The sequence below is a fragment of the Nerophis lumbriciformis genome, linkage group LG16 (assembly GCF_033978685.3).
Source record: "Nerophis lumbriciformis linkage group LG16, RoL_Nlum_v2.1, whole genome shotgun sequence".
NCBI lineage: Eukaryota > Metazoa > Chordata > Actinopteri > Syngnathiformes > Syngnathidae > Nerophis > Nerophis lumbriciformis.
In genome coordinates this window covers 8,102,099-8,124,598 of record NC_084563.2, presented here as the reverse complement: position 1 = coordinate 8,124,598, position 22,500 = coordinate 8,102,099, and the positions used below count along the sequence as shown (strand labels likewise).

The 22,500-nt window shown below is 42.0% G+C and overlaps 1 protein-coding gene across 1 annotated transcript in view; it reads right to left on the bottom strand.

The window, feature by feature from the left end:
* Positions 1–22,500, bottom strand: part of pdgfc (platelet derived growth factor c) — a 158,969-nt gene that overhangs the window by 60,060 nt on the left and 76,409 nt on the right. The window contains exon 2 of the mRNA XM_061976590.1: positions 2,753–2,948. Coding sequence (XP_061832574.1) covers positions 2,753–2,948 — 196 coding nt within the window. The remainder of the gene's footprint in view (positions 1–2,752; positions 2,949–22,500) is intronic.

Here is a 22,500-nt window from a genome sequence, read left to right as displayed (position 1 = left end):
TGTGTGATACGGGTAGTCCTGCGGCGCGTTTATTTGTGTGTGATATATCATGTGTGAATCGAGTAGTCCTGCAGCGCATTTACTTGTGTGTGAGATGTCATGTGTGATACGAGTAGTCCTGCAGCGCGTTTACTTGTGTGTGAGATATCATGTGTGATACGGGTAGTCCTACAGCGCGTTGACTTGTGTGTGAGATATCATGTGGGATACGAGTAGTCCTGCTGCTTGTTTACTTGTGTGTGAGATATCACGTGTGATACGAGTAGTCCTGCAGCATTTACTTGTGTGCGAGATATCATGTGTGATACGAGTAGTCCTGCAGCGCATTTACTTGTGTGTGAGATATCACGTGTGATACGAGTAGTCCTGTAGCACGTTTACTTGTGTGTGAGATATCACGTGTGATACAAAGTGTCCTGCAGCGTGTTTACTTGTGTGTGAGATATCACGTGTGATACGAGTAGTCCTGCAGCGCGTTGACTTGTGTGTGAGATATCATGTGGGATACGAGTAGTCCTGCAGCTTGTTTACTTGTGTGTGAGATATCACGTGTGATACGAGTAGTCCAGAAGCGTGTTGACTTGGGTGTGAGATATCATGTGTGATACAAGTAGTCCTGCAGCGTGTTTACTTGAGTGTGAGATATCACGTGTGATACGGGTAGTCCTGCAGCGCGTTTACTTTTGTGTGAGATATCACGTGTGATACAAGTAGTCCTGCATTATGTTAACTTGTGTGTGAGATATTACGTGTGATACGGGTAGTCCTGCAGCAGGTTTATTTGTGTGTGAGATATCATGTGTGATGCGAGTAGTCCTGCAGCGCATTTACTTGTGTGTGAGATATCATGTGTGATACGGGTAGTCCTACAGCGCGTTGACTTGTGTGTGAGATATCATGTGTGATACGAGTAGTCCTCCAGCGTGTTTAGTTGTGTGTGAGATATCATGTGTGATACGAGTAGTACTGCAGCATGTTTACTTGTGTGTGAGATATAATGTGTGATACGAGTAGCCCTGCAGCGTGTTTACTAACATTTAAATGTCCTCTAATGAACACACAAGGTTGGTATCTTCTTCCATTTTAGTCAAGTCATTGGCAAAAGCTAAACATGGTAGGCTATCGGCTACTAGGAGCTAGCAGCTACGCAACAGCTAAGCACACAATAGCACACAAGCTAGACATGTGTGACAAAAGTCCTGAATTGAACAATATTGCAGTGCCAAAAAAAAAGGCATATTTGTCAATATCAACAAGTACCAAATAAATATAGTTGCGTATTACTTGCACATACATGGTCTCCAAGTATCCAGTAACAAAGGTGTCCGCATCATTCAACGTGTGGCCGCAAAAAAACAAATTTCACTCCACTATAATTTAAACCCATTCCAGATTTGTAGCATTATTTTTATCTGTTTGAGTAATTTCTTAATTTTTAACATTGATAAAATAATAAAAGTATGTACTATGCGTATTGATATTATATCATAAGTTGTATTGCGACACCCCGGATACTAAAGCTGGTGAACACATTTTTTAACACTCGCATGACAGTTAATACATGCAATATAAAACATTGCTTGTAAAATTCAATGTTTTGTAAGGGCCACAGCTTGACCCTGGAACAGATTAATGGGAAAACATTTTTTTTGTTTTTCAAATCCATCCCTCAGAATGGATTATACTCAACCTTTGGTGGTTCCAATAAGGTATTAATTACTAATAATTCATTATAGGGCTATGCATCTTTGATTCTCGATTCAAAACCTATGCTTTTTTAAATAACATTGGGTGCCAGTTCTACGATTAACTGCATTCCTCCATAAAAACAAAACAAAATAACAGCTCTGATCAATTTCTATATTACTTAAAAGAAAACTGGTTTTGTTTAATAAAATTCTACCCAAACATTTAATAAAGTCAAATAGAAATAAGGCAACATTTCTCTTTACAAAAGTAAATATGTACAACTTCAACAACAGTATGATTGATATGATACAATATGATTTGACGGATTGAAAAAAAAAAAAAAAAGAAAAAAAAAATGTAATCGTTTAAGAATTGTTAAAAGAAAGAATTGGGATTAATTTGAAAAACATTTTTTGACACCCCTAATTCATTAAATTACGCTCATGACGCAGTAAATTGAATGGTGCGGACACGTTTGTTACCGGATACTTTCCAATACTTTTCTGCCTTGGAGACTTTGCATGTGTAAGTAGTATGCAACTATAAGTATTTGATACGTGTTTACATTGACAAAAATGTGCTGATTTAGACTGCAACGTTGTTCAATTAAGGACACTTAATCATTTTCTTCATCCACGGCACAGCAGTGGCGATTGTAAGCAGCACCAGCAGTGGCGATTGTAAGCAGCACCAGCAGTGGAGATGGTAAGCAGCGCCAAGTTCCTGGGGGTGCAGACAACTGACAATATGACCTGGTCCCTACACACCGGCGCTCTTGTAAAAAAGAGCTCAGCAGCGCATGCACATGCACAGCTCCCTCCCCCCATTCTCAGCAGCTGTTGTAGCTCCTAGTATCCTGTAGTCTACATTGTTTACCTTTAGTAAATCATTCCAAGCTTACCCAAACCTGCAGGACTGCTTGTATCAGAGAGTTTAGATGCAAGCCCGTATATTTCTAAACATGTTTGTTTTTTCCGGGCTGACATTGGACCGAAATCCGATATCAATATCGGATCGGGACACACAAAAAGCTGACACAGGCCCAACATTTCCATGTCCTTACTTGCATATTCCGTCCTCGGGGTCTTCCAGGCCAAATCTGTGGTCGAAGCTGAGCTGAATCCTCATGTCGCTTGCCGCCACCAGCCTCCACGCCAACTCGATATTTCTGGGGTAAGTGAGCGGGAACTCCGGGCTGTGGATCGTCCCCCCGTCGCCGGACACCGTTATCAACTTCTCCTGGTGGGACTCCTGCACTCCTAAAAAGGGGGAGCGCAACAAGTTAAGGGGTAGGATCGACCAATCACCGATCGATATCAGCCCATTTTCGTGAAAAAGTAACGATTCATGCCTTTTAATGCCGATCCCCGGCTGACAAGCAACTAGCAGCTAATTGTGTGTCTCCATGCACAGTGTGGAGACGCTCCCTTAAGATATTAATGGAGTACCACTGATAGTCACACACACGCTAGGTGTGGTGAAATTACCCTCTGCATTTGACCCATCCCCATGTTCACCCCCTGGTAGGTGAGGGGAGCAGTGAGCAGCAGCGGTGGCCGCGCTCGGGAATCATTTTTGGTGATTTAACCCCCAATTCCGGCCAATAACCACCACCATTACAGCACTAAACTGCATTGCTTAGTATCTGTCACAAGTTGTGACCCCGGGATGCGGAGACAGGTGACAACGTGCAGGTGGAAAAAAAAAAGTTTAATTACAAACTAGTGCAACAGGGGCGTGCACGGGAAGCATTCGGTTTTTTTTACATTTTACAGTGAACCACACAATCCAGCCCTGAAACAGGTGTGCTCAGGTTGCCAATAATGGACAGGTGAGGGAGACAGCGCTCAGGAACTAAAATACAGAAACTAAGGAAATACAAAAAAAGTCCGACCTGTGGAACTTAAATTATTAAAACGGAAGGCTAAACATGTTACACACCGGAAGCTAACCTGGTACAGATACAAATTAATGTCAGTATATAGTCTATACTAAAGTGATTCATACGGCCACGTTTGTCACGGTTTACCTGACACATGAAACGTGACGGATTAGGGGGGGGTTCACTACCCACTTCGGCCGCCAGATGGCAGTAGAGTGTTGAATATCTTAAAATGTGTTTTGTGGCAATGCCAACTTTGACCACAGCGTCAGTTACTATGTGGAGTGGCGCTTTCCATCATTTTCAGCATTCTTACGGCCACATTCGTCACGGTTTACCCGACACATGAAACGTGACTGATTAGGGGGGGTTCACCATCCACTTCCGCCGCCAGATGGCAGTAGAGTGTTGAATATCTTAAAATGTGTTTTGTGGCAATGCCAACTTTGACCACAGCATCAGTTACTATGTGGATTGGCGCTTTCCATCATTTTCAGCATTCTTACGGCCACATTTGTCACAGTTTACCTGACACATGAAACGTGACAGATAAGGGGGGTTCACTATTCACTTCAGCTGCCAGATGGCAGTAGAGTGTTGAATATCTTAAAATGTGTTTTGTGGCAATGCCAACTTTGACCACAGCGTCAGTTACTATGTGCAGTGGCGCTTTCCATCATTTTCAGCATTCTTATGGCTACATTTGTCACGGTTTACCCGACACATGAAACGTGACGGATAAGGGGGGTTCACTATTCACTTCGGCTGCCAGATGACAGTTGAGTGTTGAATATCTTAAAATGTGTTTTGTGGCAATGCCAACTTTGACCACAGTGTGCAGTGGCGCTTTCCATCATTTTCAGCATTCTTGCGGCTACATTTGCCACGGTTTACCCGACACATGAAATGTGACGGATTAGTTCACTGTCCACTTCTGCCGCCAGATGGCAGTAGAGTGTTGAATATCTTAAAATGTGTTTTGTGGCAATGCCAACTTTGACCACAGCGTCAGTTACTATGTGGAGTGGCGCTTTCCATCATTTTCAGCATTCTTACGGCCACATTTGCCACGGTTTACCCGACACATGAAACGTGACGGATTACGGGGGTTCACTATCCACTTCGGCCGCCAAATGGCAGTAGAGTGTTGAATATCTCAAAATGTGTTTTGTGGCAATGCCAACTTTGACCACAGTGTCAGTTACTATGTGGAGTGGCGCTTTCCATCATTTTCAGCATCCATACAGCCACATATGCCACGGATTACCTGACACATGAAACGTGACGGAGTAGGGGGGTTCACTATCCACTTCAGCCGCCAGATGGCAGTAGAGTGTTGAATATCTTAAAATGTGTTTTGTGGCAATGCCAACTTTGACCACAGTGTCAGTTACTATGTGGAGTGGCGCTTTCCATCATTTTCAGCATCCATACAGCCACATTTGTCACGGTTTACCAGACTATTGAAACGTGACGGATTAGGGGGTTCACGATCCACTTCCGCCGCCAGATGGCAGTAGAGTGTTTCATATCTTAAAATGTGTTTTGTGGCATTGCCAACTTTGACCACAGCGTCAGTAACTGTACTATGTGGAGTGGCGCTTTCCATAATTTTCAGCATTCTTACGGCCACATTTGTCACGGTTTACCCGACACATGAAACGTGACGGATTAGGGGGGGTTCACTATCCACTTCCGCCGCCAGATGGCAGTAGAGTGTTGAATATCTTAAAATGTGTTTTGTGGCAATGCCAACTTTGACCACAGCGTCAGTTACTATGTGGAGTGGTGCTTTCCATCATTTTCAGCATTCTTACGGCTACATTTGCCACGGTTTACCCGACACATGAAATGTGACGGATTAGTTCACTGTCCACTTCTGCCGCCAGATGGCAGTAGAGTGTTGAATATCTTAAAATGTGTTTTGTGGCAATGCCAACTTTGACCGCAGCGTCAGTTACTATGTGGAGTGGAGCTTTCCATCATTTTCAGCATTCTTACGGCCACATTTGTCACGGTTTACCTGACACATGAAACGCGACTGATTAGGGGGGTTCACTATCCACTTCAGTGTGCAGTGGCGCTTTCCATCATTTTCAGCATTCTTACGGCCACATTTGTCACAGTTTACCCGACACATGAAACGTGACAAATTAGGGGGGTTCACTATCCACTTCGGCCGTTAGATGGCAGTAGAGTGTTGAATATCTCAAAATGTGTTTTGTGGCAAAGCCAACTTCGACCACAGCGTCAGTTACTATGTGCAGTGGCGCTTTCCATCATTTTCAGCACTCTTACGGCTACATTTGCCACGGTTTACCCGACACATGAAATGTGACGGATTAGTTCACTGTCCACTTCTGCCGCCAGATGGCAGTAGAGTGTTGAATATCTCAAAATGTGTTTTGTGGCAATGCCAACTTTGACCACAGCGTCAGTTACTCTGTGGAGTGGCGCTTTCCATCATTTTCAGCATTCTTACGGCCACATTTGTCACAGTTTACCCGACACATGAAACGTGACTGATTAGGGGGGTTCACTATCCACTTCGGCCGCCAGATGGCAGTAGAGTGTTGAATATCTTAAAATGTGTTTTGTGGCAATGCCAACATTGACCACAGCGTCTGTTACTATGTGGAGTGGCGTTTTCCATCATTTCCAGCATTCTTACGGCCACATTTGTCACGGTTTACCTGACACATGAAACGCGACTGATTAGGGGGGTTCACTACCCACTTCGGCCGCCAGATGGCAGTAGAGTGTTCAATATTTTAAAATGTGTTTTGTGGCAATGCCAACTTTGACCACAGCGTCAGTTACTATGTGGAGTGGCGCTTTCCATCATTTTAAGCATTCTTACGGCTACATTTGCCACGGTTTACCCGACACATGAAACGTGACGGATTAGGGGGGGGTTCACTATCCCTTTCGGCCGCCAGATGGCAGTAAAGTGTTGAATATCTTCCATCCATCCATACATTTTCTACGGCTTGTCCCTTTTAGGGTCGGTTTTGGGGGGCTGGAGCCTATCTCAGCTGCATTCGGGCAGAAGGCGGGGTACACCCTGGACAAGTCGCCACCTCATGGCAGGGCCAACACAGATAGACAGACAACATTCACACTCACATTCACACACTAGGGACGATTTAGTTTTGCCAAAATGTGTTTTGTGGCAATGCCAACTTTGACCACAGCGTCAGTTACTATGTGGAGTGGCCCTTTCCATCATTTTCAGCATCCATACGGCCACATATGCCACGGTTTACCCGACACATGAAACGTGACGGATTAAGGGGGGTTCACTATCCACTTCAGTGTGCAGTGGCGCTTTCCATCATTTTCAGCAGACGGATCATTAACCCCCCACCTCTCTTCCTCTCACACGAGACCCAATCAGGAATGGGGCCAAATGAATCCCTTCCTTACTGTAGGTCGATATTTTTCATTTAAAAAAGTCTTTGTTGTTGTTGTTTTTTCATGTTTACAAACTCAGGGAACAAATCCCCTGGACACAAGAGGACTTAAAAGGCAAAAACCAAATGATTTAAAAGAATAGCATGTAGTAGTTTTTTTTTTTTTTTGTCTTTTGTTTTCTTTCTTATTATTCTGCCCTCCCTGAATGTAGGTATTTAGTTTGGCAGATAGGTAAACGGTCCTTCCATTTAGGGACGGAAACACTTCCAGGTTGAGGTTGTTTATTGATGGTCTCCAAATTAAATTACTGTAAAACTAAGCGCATAAATGCCAAAAAGATGTACAAATTGTGTCAAATCGGCAGTACACTCTGATATGAGAAAAAAAACAAGCAACTGTAACTATACATGTAAAAAAGTTAGTGCTCATCATGTTCGCTCGGGGGTCAGCAAGCCGCGTCTATATAGCAATTTTCCACCGTTCTTCCAAAAGCGCATTGGTGAGGCCACACACTGATGTTGGTGGAGAAGTCTCCATTCTAATTCATCCCAAAGGTGTTCTATCGGGTTCAGGTCAGGACTCTGAGCAGGCCAGTCAAGTTCATCCACACCAGACTCTGTCATCCATGTCTTTATAGACCTTGCTTTGTGCACTGGTGCACAGTCATGTTGGAAGAGGAAGGGGCCCGCTAAAAAACTGTTCCCACAAGGTTGGGAGCATGGAATTGTCCAAAATGTTTTTGGTATGCTGGAGCATTCAAAGTGCATTTCACTGGAACTAAGGGGCTGAAAAACAACCCCACACCATAATTCCTCCTTCACCAAATTTCACACTCGGCACAATGCAGTCCGAAATGTAGCGTTCTCCTGGCAACCTCCAAACCCAGACTGGTCCATCAGATTGCAAGATGGAAAAGCGTGACTCATCACTCCAGAGAAGGCGTCTCCACTGCTCTAGAGTCCAGTGGCGACGTGCTTTACACCACTGCATCCCACGCTTTGCATTGGACTTGGTGATGCACGGCTTAGATGCAGCTGCTCGGCCATGGAAACCCATTTCATGAATTTCTCTGCGTACTGTACGTGGGCTAATCGGAAGGTCACATGAAGTTTGGAGCTCTGTAGCAACGGCAGAAAGTCTTTGCACTATGCGCTCTGTCAGTTTACGTGGCCTACCACTTGGTGGCTGAGTTGCTGTTGTTCCCAAACGCTTCCATTTTCTTATAATAAAGCCGACAGTTGGCTTTGGAATATTTAGGAGCGAGGAAATTCCACGACTGGATTTGTTCCACAGGTGGCATCCTATGACAGTTCCACGCTGGAAATCACTGAGAGCGGCCCATTCTTTCACAAATGTTTGTAGAAACAGTCTCCATGCCTAAGTGCTTGATTTTATACACCTGTGATTAGTGATTAGGACACTTGATTCTCATCATTTGGATGGGTGGCCCAATATTTTTGGCAATAACCGAAAAAGTAGTTAAATGTTAGATGGAGAAAAAAAAAAAATTCAAAAAAAATACTTGTATTGGATTGCAAATGCTACCTTGATGTGGGTTTGGTAGTCAGCCAGGTGGGACGCCGCCGAATTGATGCTGCGCCCGTTTTGAGGAACAACAACACCCGAGCGGGACTTCTCCATGAAAAGACTCTTTCATGAGTGCACCTGGCCTGCAGCGCACGCTGTCAGTAAATAGGAGACGCTCTGCTAAAGGACACCTCTCCCACAACATGTCTGACATAATCCCTCAACTCTCCCCTTAGTCCCTTTAGTCTGGGTCCAATTAAAGCCACATCGCGCACATCGAGCCCGCTCGCTCGCTCCAACTATTTTCCACGAGGGGGTCTTACCTGGCGTTATGCTGACTTAAATAAATGATAAATACGTGAAATAATGATTTTGTCAGCAGTTTGAATTATTTTGGAAAGACAAGGTCCTAAGATTTAAAGTAGTCAACGTACAGCTATTATTATCTCACTTATATCACCAAGTGCCACCTCGGAAAACACTTGGCTCTGCGAGCACCGCCATAATGAGCAACATTAAAATGAAGCAGCGTAGTAGGCCTGAGTAATCATTAAAAAACAAGGCAGAGGTTTTAGTCAACAAGTACCGTATTTTCCGCACCATAAGGCGCCCTGGGTTATAAGCCGCGCCTTCAATGAACGGCATATTTCAAAACTTTGTCCACCTATAAGACGCCCCGTGTTGTAAGCCGCATCTAACTGCGCTAAAGGAATGTCAAAAAAACAGTCAGATAGGTCAGTCAAACTTTAATAATATATTAAAAACCAGCGTGATGTGGGCGCGCATGGAGTCGTATATCAACATGGACGAAGCTGCGTGAAAAAAAGCCACCCGGCCTCTTCGCGTAAACTTAAACTTACCTTAACCACTCGCTCATCTTTTCTTCATCCATCCCTTCGAGTTAGCTTTTTATGATGACGCCGGCTGGAAAGGTCTCTTTTGGCAAGGTCTTCCTTTTGAATATCACCATGGGTGGAAGTTTCTGGCCATTAGCATGGCAAGCTAGAACCACAGTGAAGGATGACTTCTCATTCCCTGTGGTGCGAATATTCACCGTACGTGCTCCCGTTGTATCCACAGTGCGGTTCACAGGAATATCAAAAGTCAGTGGAACCTCGTCCATGTTGATAATGTTCTCTGGCCGGATCTTTTTTTCAGCTATCTTGTTTTTACAATATGCACGGAAAGTAGCCAGCTTTTCTTGAAAGTCTTTAGGCAGTTGCTGTGAAATAGTAGTCCGTGTGCGGATGGAGAGATTGCGTCTTTTCATGAACCGGATCCCTGTCGCTTAGTAGGAGCCATTTTGTGGTCTTTACAGATGTAAACACACAAAGGAAATGAAACGTACGGTAATATCCGCGCGCTTCTTCTTCTTCTACGCGGGCGGGTGGTTGCTTACAGTAGAAGAAGAAGCGCTTCCTGTTCTATGGGGGCGGGTGCTTACCTTGGCGGTTGCTTGCGTAGAAGAAGAAGCACTTCCTCTTCTACGGGGAAAAAAGATGGCGGCTGTTTACCGTAGTTGCGAGACCGAAACTTTATGAAAATGAATCTTAATATTAATCCATATATAAAGCGCACCGCTGACTTAATTTTCTCAAAATTTTCTTTTGAGAAAATTTGTGGTTTTTAGGTGCGCCTTATAGTGCGGAAAATACGGTACTGTAAATTCTGCTACTTTTTCCCTACGCTTCGAACCCTGCGGCTTATAAAGTTAAAAAGTTCAAGTTAAAGTACCAATGATTGTCACGCACTTTTCCAACTTTTCCACTTGGCATCAGTCCATTTTAGATGAGCTCGGGCCCAGCGAAACCGGCGGCGTTTCCGGGTGTTGTTGATAAATGACTTTATCATTGGCATTTTTTCCCCCCTTTTTTCTTTTTCTTATTCCTTCTGTTTCTTTTCCTTTTTTTCCCCCACTAGGTGTGGTGAAATTAACCTCTGCATTCGACCCATCCCCTTGTTCACCTCCTGGGAGGTAAGGGGAGCAGTGAGCAGCAGCGGTGGCCGCGCCCGGGAATCATTGTTGGGCGATTTAACCCCCAATTACAAACATGATGCTGAGTGCCAAGCAGGGAGGTAATGGCTCCCATTTTTATAGTCTTTGGCGTGACTCGGCCGGGGTTTGGACTCACAACCTACCCATCTCAGGGCGCACACCCTAACCACTAGCAGGTGCAGCTATTTTTGTGCTATGGCGCCATCTTTTGGACAAATTTTCTCACTGCAGATGTTGCGGGTTGAAAATGTACCCCGTGTTTTAATGCCTGAAACCCGAAGTTAAACCGTCCATAACGTTTCTACTCGTATGGATTCTTCATTCATCACTCCAAGCAACGTTTGTAAGTTTTACAATATAACTAAAACTGTTTATACGTACCAAACTGTCCCATGTATGATGTCTGGATTTGTTTTTTTTCGTGCTTCAATGATAGAGTTTTTGTCTATTTTATCTGTTTTAATGGCTAAACTTGTGTTATTAATAATTGTTTGTGTTAGAGCATTTTAAGATTTATTGAAATTTAAAGTGTGTAATACATCAAATCTAATAATGTTATTTATTATTTCTGGCAGGCATTGTGTCGGGCTGCGCGGTTTACACGGTATGACAGGATAAATTACACAACACGGTAGAGGTATGTGCTCACACAGTCATAAAATGCGTGCAATAAAAACCCCATGCATCCTATCCGAGGTCGGGTCGCGGGGGCAGCAGCCTAAGCAGAGAAGCCCAGACTTCCCTCTCCTTCCCTCGGCCAGCTGGGAGACTTAGTCTCTCCAACGTGCCCTTCGATAAAACATCAGATATAGTTTTACATTTTTTGGTCGGAAGAAACCAGAAGTTTATGAAGAAAGGCTCGTTGATAGATAAAACGTAACAGGAATATAAGAGTGCTGGACAGGAACTAAACACTAAATATAGGGAAAACACAAGCAAAACCAAGACATTTACACATTGTCATGAGCTGTGTTTGTCATGTCCTGCACAAGAAATGACAAGTAAAAAGTAGCAGGAAGTGAAAACTAGAAAATAAGAGCGCCGGACAGGAACTAAGCACTAAACATAGGGAACACACAGACAAAACCAACACATTTACCAGAGGTGGGACCAAGTCATTGTTTTGCAAGTCACAAGTAAGTCTCAAGTCTTTGCCCTCAAGTCCGAGTCAAGTCCCAAGTCAAGACAGGCAAGCCCCGAGTCAAGTCCAAAGTCAAGACTGGAAAGTCTCAAGTCAAGTCCTAAGCCCTGCATTTTGAGCTTCGAGTCCTTTCAAGTCCTTTTAACCACAGACTAATATATTAACACAGATTGTGTATGCTTTTCAAACGCTGTATTTATTTATTAAAACAAGTGCATTTTAAATTGCAGGAAAGAAAATTGTGCTGACATTGCACTTCATAATAGCACTATTAACCAGTCATTTTAAACATTAACTCATTCCTTTACAGAACAAACACATTGAAAAATAAAGTGCAAATGTACTTATTTGTACAAAAGTGTTAACATTGAAAAAACATGACATATACGTGAACATAACAAAAAAGTTGTACTTTTTATATGTCAGGGCCCTATGCTGCATTGCATTTGCAAAAGACCAAATTAGCCAAGAGTCTGTCAGTCATTTGTGCACGATGGGGGCGTAGTATGATGCCACCATGGCTGAAAACTCGCTCCACTGGAGCACTGGAGGCAGGCACTGCCAAGACTCTCATGGCCACTCAGAACAGTGAAGGAAGAGTCTTCATGTTCAATGCCCAGAACAAAAGGGGGGAGAGAGTTTTTTTGGGTTGGTGCACTACTTGTAAGTGTATCTTGTGTTTTTTATGTTGATTTAATTAAAGAAAGAAAAAAAAAAATTATTTCTTGTGCGGCCCGATACCAATCGATCCACGGACCAGTACCGGGCCGCGGCCCGGTGGTTGGGGACCACTGAGGTAAACAACCAACAGTATGTCAGAAAGCTAGCTAAAACGGTACACATATTCATAATATAGTATACATTTTAACTCACCTTTATTTTACTATTTTTGTCTTTTTTTAGGTGGCTAAAATACGCGGTGCTGCTGACCGCCGTGTGATATATTGACTAACGTAACCCTGCTTAAAAAAAATCACTGAACAAAAAGTATGAATAAGGTAGTGAACTGCAACAGATTCCCGTGTTTGCAATAACGTTATAACGTTAGCAGTGAGTTTACAGCCTCACTGATTTAACTACACAGCAAATAAAAGTCACGTTACTTAGCCAATAAACGTTATCTTACATTCAAAACTTACCGTTCTTTGTGCAACTTCAAATGCCGGACGAAGTTGGAAGTTGTTTCCTCTCCATCAGTCATTTTCGAACCGCATGTGTTGCATACTGCAAACCGTTTTGTGTTGACCACCTCGTAATTTTTATACCCAAACAAAATTATTTTAGGTATCATTTTTTGTTCACTGGCGTGTGGTTTGGACATGTCTTCTTCGTTGTTTGTCCTGCAATTTGATTGGATGAATGCTGTGTGATGAAAACAAAGTAGATCTAATTTGATTGGCTGTTGTACTGAGAGCACACCAGCTGACACACGCAACGCTGATAGACAAGTACACAATGAAAAATACGGAGCGCTCCCGAATAACTTTTTCATCTTTGGGTTTTGGGGAAAGTAGCAAGTCATGTCAAGTCATGTCAATTCAAAAGGCTCAAGTCCAAGTGAAGTCACAAGTCATTGATGTTAAAGTCTAAGTCGAGTTGCAAGTCTTTTTACATTTTGTCAAGTCGAGTCTAAAGTCATCAAATTCATGACTCGAGTCTGACTCGAGTCCAAGTCATGTGACTCGAGTCCACACCTCTGACATTTACACATTGTCATGACCTGATAACCACAAGTCATGACAAGTAAAAAGTCTATCAGGTCATATTGAGTAAAAAGTAACAGGAAGTAGGAACTATAAAATAAGAGCGTTGGGCATTAACTAAACACTAAACATTGGGAAAAGACAAGCAAAACTAACATATTTCCACATTGTAGTGAGCTGGTACCACAGGTCATGACAGGTAAAAAGTAACAGGAAGTGGGACCGATAAAATAAAAGCACTGGACAGGAACTAAGCACTAAACATAGGGAAAACACAAGCAAAACCAAGACATTTACAAATTGGCATGACCTGCACAGGAAATGATAAGTAAAAAGTTACAGGAAGTGAAAACTAGAAAATAAGAGCACTGGACAGGAACAAAGCACTAAACATAGGGAAAACACAAGCAAAACCAACACATTTACACATTGTCATGACCTGATAACCACAGGTCATGACAAGTAAAAAGATTATCAGGCCATGACGGGTAAAAAGTAATGGGAAGTGGGACCTATAAAATAAGAGCGCTGCGCATGAACTAAACACTAAACATAGGGAAAACACAAGCAAAACCAAGGCATTTACACATTGTCATGACCTGTACTTGTCATAACCTGCACAGGAAATGACAAGTAAAGAGTAATAGGAAGTGGAAACTAGAAAATAAGAGCGCTGGACAGGAACTAAGCACTAAACATAGGGAAAACACAAGCAAAACCAAAACATTTACACATTGTCATGACCTGATAACCTTACGTCATGACAAGTCAAACGTTTATCAGGTCATGACAGGTAAAAAGTAACAGGAAGTGGGACCTATAAAATAAGAGTGCTGGACAGGAACTAAGCACTAAACATAGAGAAAACACATTTACACATTGTCATGACCTGATAACCACAAGTCATGACAAGTAAAAAGTTTTTCAGGTCATGATGAGTAAAAAGTAACAGGAAGTGGGACCTATACAATAAGAGCGCTGGACAGGAACTAACCACTAAATATTGGGAAAACACAAACAAAACCAATACATTTAAACATTATCATGAGCTGATAACCACAGGTCATGACAGGTAAAAAGCTTATTAGGTCATGACAGGTAAAAAGTAACAGGAAGTGGGACCGATAAAATAAAAGCACTGGACAGGAACGAAGCACTAAACATAGGGAAAACACAAGCAAAACTAACACATTTACACATTGTCATGAGCTGTGTTTGTCATGACCTGCACAGGAAATGACAAGTAAAAAGTTACAAGAAGTGGAAACTAGAAAATAAAAAGTGCTGGACAGAAATTAAGCACTAAAAATAGGAAAAACACAAGCAAAAACCAACACATTTACACATTGTCATGACCTGATAAGCACAGGCCATGACGGGTAAAAAGTAACAGGAAGTGGGACCTATAAAATAAGAGCGCTGGACAGGAACTAAGCACTAAACATAGGGGAAACACAAGCAAAACCAACTCATTTACACATTGTCATGAGCTGGTACCACAGGTCATGACAGGTAAAAAGGAACAGGAAGTGGGACCGATAAAATAAAAGCACTGGACAGGAACTAAGCACTAAACATAGGGAAAACACAGGCAAAACCAAGACATTTACACATTGTCATGAGCTGTGCTTGTCATAACCTGCACAAGAAATGACAAGTAAAGAGTAATAGGAAGTGGAAACTAGAAAATAAGAGCGCTGGACAGGAACCAAGCACTAAAAATAGAAACAACGCAAGCAAAACTAACACATTTACACATTGTCATGACCTGATAACCTTACGTCATGACAAGTCAAACGTTTATCAGGTCATGACAGGTAAAAAGTAACAGGAAGTGGGACCTATAAAATAAGAGTGCTGGACAGGAACTAAGCACTAAACATGGAGAAAACACATTTACACATTGTCATGACCTGATAACCACAAGTCATGACAAGTAAAAAGTTTTTCAGGTCATGATGAGTAAAAAGTAACAGGAAGTGGGACCTATACAATAAGAGCGCTGGACAAGAACTAAACACTAAATATTGGGAAAACACAAACAAAACCAATACATTTAAACATTATCATGAACTGATAACCACAGGTCATGACAGGTAAAAAGTTTATTAGGTCATGACAGGTAAAAAGTAACAGGAAGTGGGACCGATAAAATAAAAGCACTGGACAGGAACTAAGCACTAAACATAGGGAAAACACAAGCAAAACCAAGGCATTTACACATTGTCATGAGCTGTGTTTGTCATGACCTGCACAGGAAATGACAAGTAAAGAGTAACAGGAAGTGGAAACTAGAAAATAAGAGCGCTGGACAGGAACTAAGCACTAAAAATAGGGAAAACACAGACAAAACCAACACATTTACACATTGTCATGACCTGATAACCTTAGGTCATGACAGGTAAAAAGTAACAGGAAGTGGGACGTATAAAATAAGAGCTCTGGGCATGAACTAAACATTAAACATAGGGAAAATACAAGCAAAAGCAACACATTTACACATTGTCATGAGCTGGTACCACAGGTCATGACGAGTAAAAAGTAACAGGAAGTGGGAACTATAAAATAAGAGTGCTGGACAGGAACTAAGCACAAACCAACACATTTACACATTGTCATGACCTGTGCTTGTCAAAACCTGCACAGGAAATGACAAGTAAAATGTAACAAGAAGTGGAAACTACAAAATAAGAGCGCTGGACAGGAACTAAGCACTAAACATAGAGAAAACACAGGCAAAACCAACACATTTACACATTGTCATGACCTGCACAGGAAATGACAAGTCAAAAATTACAGGAAGTGGAAACTAGAAAATAAGAGCGCTGGACCAGAACTAAGGACTAAAAATTGGAAAAACACAAGCAAAAACCAACACATTTACACATTGTCATGACCTGTGCTTGATGTACAGGCTTTTAATCTATCAAGTGCATGTTTGGGCACTGTTTTTGTTACTATACTAGTATGGGTTCAAATGTAAACCCTACTCATCCTTAATGAACATGCATAATCAGGATATTAATAACATAATTCATACGGTAAACACAACCCTGAAGTGGTCTTTTGTGTTTCTATAAACAGTGCGTCTTTTCATTCCCCCCCCCCCCCATGGGCGTGTTACCATGTGACTTGAAAATGACCTCACCTCTGGGGTCAAGCCGCCATGTCATCTAATGATCAGAGCCCCCGGTCCCCCCCCACCCCGGAGTGAATTACCTCAAACCTGACTTTTCTTTGACCCACTTCCAACCCCCCCCCCCCTTACTCCTCCCGACGAGGGTCGCACAGAGGCGGCTATTAAGGGAGGAAGTGAGCGCGGATAAATAGGCGGGCGAGCCACACAGTGCGGCCATTGTGCTTTGTTCACACGCTTCAACATCAACCTTTCTCTTGCCAAAACAGGACCGGAGTACACATGCAAGGGCGGGGGGAAGGGGGGGGGGGGTGTACCCGGTGGACCCCAACCTTGAAGCTTATGGGGACTTCAGCGTGAAGGAACATGACAGCACGATACAGGAGTCCAAACCACGCAAGGATGACAACTCCAATCCAAAGACAGTCGGTTGCATAATAAAACAATGACAGGTACAAACGGAATGTGCAACAAGAAGGTTTTCGGGTTGTTATTTAGAGGGTTTTTTTACGTCCACATCTGTTGCCCGTTAGGACTGAGCAGTGCTACCTGCAGGTGCAGTAAATTCCCGACCTGCTTAGCTGTAATTTATCGTTTCAAGCTTCATTCCGCTGCCTCAACATGGCTGAGAAACACGCCACGGGAATCTTTTATAGCATTAAAAATTAATTTGGCCATCTGCGGCCCAGTTGCGCGGCGAGTTCATCCGTCAGGCACGCGGCAGGATCAACATGCTACTATTGTTTAAAAGCAGGGTTTCTTAACTGTAGGGTTGGTTTCTCAACTGTATTCAGTCGCAATACACTTTCCCACCACTTGTGTCAAAATCAGAATCCATTCATCCATCCATTCATCTTCTTCCGCTTATCCGAGATCGGGTCGCGGGGGCAGCAGCCTAAGCAGGGAAGCCCAGACTTCCCTCTCCCCAGCCACTTCGTCCAGAACCAGAATCAGAATCAGAAATTCACTACATTACATATTTGGCCACCCATCCAAATAATCAGAATCAGGTGTCCTAGTCACTTGGTGTATAAAATCAAGCACCAAAACATTTTGAACAATTCCATGCTCCCAACCTTGTGGGGACAGATTTGTGGGGCCCCTTACTCTTCCTCTTCCAACATGACTGTGCACAAAGCAAGGTCAATGAAGACATGGATGACAAGAGTCTGGTGTGGGTGAACTTGACTGGCCTGCACAGAGTCCTGACCTGAATCCGAACAGAGACTGAGAGCCAGGCCTTCTCCACCAACATCAGTGTGTGAGCTCACCAGGGCCGGCCCGTGGCATAGGCCGTATAGGCAAATGCTAAGGGCGCCGTCCATCAGGGGGCGCCACGCCAGTGCCACAAATGTTGGAGAAAAAAAAAAAAAAGTTGGTACTATTATTTCTAAATACAAAAAATAATCCCACGTTAATTAAAATGCAAAGTAAAGCCTATATAATAGAAATATTATTTGTTACAACATTACAAACCCCCCCCCTTCGCCCGGTGCGCCCCCTCCATTCCCGTATCAAGACTCTTTTTGGACGTCACCACATCAAAAAATCAACACAAGATGTCAAAACGGCCAAAACTGTCAGGTGCCCAGGGAAGAAAAAAGAGAAAAGAAGAGGAGGAGAAACGAGAAAAAGACAAGAGGTAGCAGGTAGGTAACGTTAGCCTACATGAAATTATTTGTCTGTTACAGAATGTGATAGTAACCTGGCTTTTTAGCATTAAGCTAATGTTACATGATTCGGCAATTGCTAATCAATAAATAGCTAGTTCTGTTTTAACGTCGGGTTAATATTGTGGAGGGGGCTAAATTGTTATGGAAAATAATAATGTAACGTACGGTAATTAAAGTACTCCCACCTTACATTCCTCAGGGACATTTGTATTAGATCTTTTAAGCAGGTATTTTTTAAAAAGTTAAAGTACCAATGATTGTCACACACACACTAGATGTGGCGAAATTATTCTCTGCATTTGACCCATCACCCTTGATCACCCCCTGGGAGGTGAGGGGAGCAGTGGGCAGCAGCGGTGGCCGCGCCCGGGAATCATTTTTTTGGTGATTTAACCCCCAATTCCAACCCTTGATACTGAGTTCCAAGCAGGGAGGTAATGGGTCCCATTTTTATAGTCTTTTGGTATGACTCGGCCGGGGTTTGAACCCACAACCTACCGATCTCAGGGCGGACACTCTAACCACTAGGCCACTGAGTAGGTTTTCTTTTTTGTTTACATTGTTATTGCCTTCTGGTTAGCTAATGTTTGCCCTGCAGGTAATAGTCACTTTTCCACCCATTAGGTATAGTTGTAAGCCTAGTTGTTAAAGTGCACATCATTAATGTAAATTAAGCAATATGTATGTAAAAAATATTGTATTTCATATATTCATTTTTTATTTTTTGCATTCATTTATTTATTCATATTTTTTTTTATCTTGTTAACTATTCTGATTGTTAATTTGCTTTCTTTAAGTAAAAAAAAGGTCAAAGACAAAGCTATTTGGTTTCTTGTGAGTATATACAGTTCACTGCCGATGTGGGGGGGGGGGCGCCATCTAAAATCTTGCCTAGGGTGCCAGATTGGTTAGGGCCGGGCCTGGAGCTCACCAATGCGCTTTTGGAAGAATGGTGGGAAATTCCTACAAACACACTCCGCAACCTTGTGGACAGCCTTCCCAGAAGAGTTGAGGCTGTAATAGCTGCAAAAGGTGGACCCACGTCATATTGAACCCTATGGGTTAGGAATGGGATGGCACTTCAAGTTCGTATGTGAGTCAAGGCAGGTGGCCAGAGTGTATGTATGACTGCCATCTACTGATCATACTTATCATTACACCATGTACCAAATAAAATAGCTTCGAGGTCGGTAAGAACAACCAGAAATAATACATACATTAGGTGTATGCAGGGGGAAAATTATTGTACTGTATGTTTTTTTTTGGAGTTATTGATCGTACTAATAGGATAATAATCATATTGATGTGCAAAAAGAACAGGGAAGGCAATGCATATTATATATATATGTATATATATATATATATATGTGTGTGTGTGTGTGTACGCCTGAATGCCTCCCCCCTCTGGGCTTTGGACGTTGGACTGAAACTCTCCACCCTCTGGTCTTCCTCAGGTTGCAACATCTACGCCCCGCAGTGATTTGTGCAAGCCTCTAATTAGCGGACACACTTGTTGTTGTGTCGCACCCGGCAGGATTGAGTTTCACTCTTTAAGCTGCTGGAATTCTGTGTGTGTGTGCGTGTGTGTGTGTGTGTGTATGTGTGTGTGCGTGTGTGTGTGTGTGTGTGTGTGTGTGTTTAAGCCTTGGAATGAAGGCATAGAATCTATATCTGACTTCTTTGTGTCAAGACTACTACTATTTGTGTAGTTAGACTCTCATAATAATGCTCTGTTTTCAAGGGGTATTCATTATTGTGGTCGTTTAGCTTAATAGTGCATCTGTTTTTTTTATTTTGTATTTTATTATTTATATACTTTTTATGTATTATCAATATTTGTTTGCCCACACTCTGTATTTATTTTTTTATTAAAATGAAATTAAATAATACAGCAATTTACAAAGTACAAAAACATATTTATTATTTATTTTAAGTTATTTTAATTGATATTAAACTTTAACTTTTGTTACCCACATTTGCATACATTTTTTAAATAATTAAATTAAAAAAATATTAAAACAATAGTTCAAAAAAATACCTTCAAATATGAAAATATATGTTAATTGACATGAAACTTTCAAACTGTATTGGTTACAGTACAGTTCCCCATATGCAAAAATAAAATTCAAATTCTAAAAAATCCATCCATCTTCCTCTGCTTATCTAAGGTCGGGTCACGGGGGCAGCAGCCTAAGCAGAGAAGCCCAGACTTCCCTCTCCCCAGCTAGTTCATACAGCTCCTACTAGGGGATCCCTATGGCTTCCCAGGCCAGCTAGGAGACAAAGTCTCCCCAAATTGTCCTGGGTCTTACCCGTGCCCTAAACACCTTCCTAGGGAGGCGTCCGGGGGGGCACAGAAGAACCCGGACAATATAGCTCCGATAATTGGGACACATGAACTTCTCCAACATGATAAGGTGGCAGCTCAGAAAGGAGTTAAATAAACTAAAAATATCAAAATAAATATAAAATAATATTCAAATAAAATGTAAATAATATGTGATACTATACATTTATTGAAATTGTTTTTAAGTTTTTGATCTTATTAATTTTCCTCCCCCACATACGAAACAATGATGTTTTTAAATTTAAAACTAATTAAAAATATTGAAAATAACTTAAAACTGACGCACATTAGCACAATAAATACAAATAAATTAATGCAGATTTAAATTGTTGTTGGTCTCTGCCCCTTCACATATGCAAAAATCAATTTTATAAAAGATTAAAAAAAATACAAATAATACGCTAATTACATTAAGTTACATAAGAATTCTAATGAAAATACATTTTTTATGTTTTATGTTTTCTCCTAAGCGAAATCCAATCTTTATTTTTTTAATATTCTTTTTAAAAAACTACAAAAAAAATTATAAATAATACACCGCAATAGACTGTCCAGATGTTCCTCATAATTTGTTCTACTTTATGTGGCAACTTTGGTAGTTGTGGTTCACTAAAACAAAGAGATCAGATAACAGAATAACATTTACATTATACAAACCCCGTTTCCATATGAGTTGGGAAATTGTGTTAGATGTAAATATAAACGGAATACAATGATCATAATACTACCACCACCATGCTTGACGGTCGGTGTGGTGTTCCTGGAATTAAAGGCCTCACCTTTTCTCATAATCAATCAATCTCAATCTTTATTTATATAGCCCTAAATCACAAGTGTCTCAAAGGGCTGCACAAGCCACAACGACATCCTCGGTACAAAGCCCACATAAGGGCAAGGAAAAACTCACCCCAGTGGGACGTCGATGTGAATGACTATGAGAAACCTTGGAGAGGACCGCATATGTGGGTAACCCCCCCCCTCTAGGGAAGACCGAAAGCAATGGATGTCGAGTGGGTCTGACATAATATTGTGAGAGTCCAGTCCATAGTGGATCCAACATAATAGTAAGAGTCCAGTCCATAGTGGGGCCAGCAGGACACCTTCTGGAGGAAAGTTCTGTGGTCAGATGAAACAAAAATGGAGCTGTTTGGCCACAATACCCAGCAATATGTTTGGAGGAGAAAAGGTGAGACCTTTAATCCCAGGAACACCATGCCTACCGTCAAGCATGGTGGTGGTAGTATTATGCTCTGGGCCTGTTTTGCTGCCAATGGAACTGGTGCTTTACAGAGAGTAAATGGGACAATGAAAAAGGAGGATTACCTCTAGGACAAGCTAAAATCATCAGCCCGGGGTTTGGGTCTTGGGCGCAGTTGGGTGTTCCAACAGGACAATGACCCAAAACACACGTCGAAAGTGGTAGAGGAATGGCTAAATCAGGCTAGAATGAAGGTTTTTAGAATGGCCTTCCCAAAGTCCTGACTTAAATGTGTGGACAATGCTGAAGAAACAAGTCCATGTCAGAAAAGCAACACATTTAGCTGAACTGCACCAATTTTGTGGTCAAAAATTCAAGCAGAAGCTTGTGGATGGCTACCAAAAAAGCGCCTTATTGCAGTGAAACTTGCCAAGGGACATGTAAGCAAATATTAACATTGCTGTATGTATACTTTTGACCCTCACATTTTCAGTAGACCCATAATAAATTCATAAAAGAAGCAAACTTCATGAATGTTTTTTTGTGACCAACAAGTATGTGCTCCAATCACTCTATCACAAAAAAACAAGAGTTGTAGAAATGATTGGAAACTCAACACAGCCATGACATTATGTTCTTTACAAGTGTATGTACACTTTTGACCACCACTGTGTATTAAAAAACGCTGAGTTCAAGTCCGTATCAAATAATCCACAGATAAAGTGTGTCCGTCTCATTCCGACGTCTTTGTCCACAGCTGCGGTCTGAGCCGCTCTCTTTGTAGTGGCATCTGC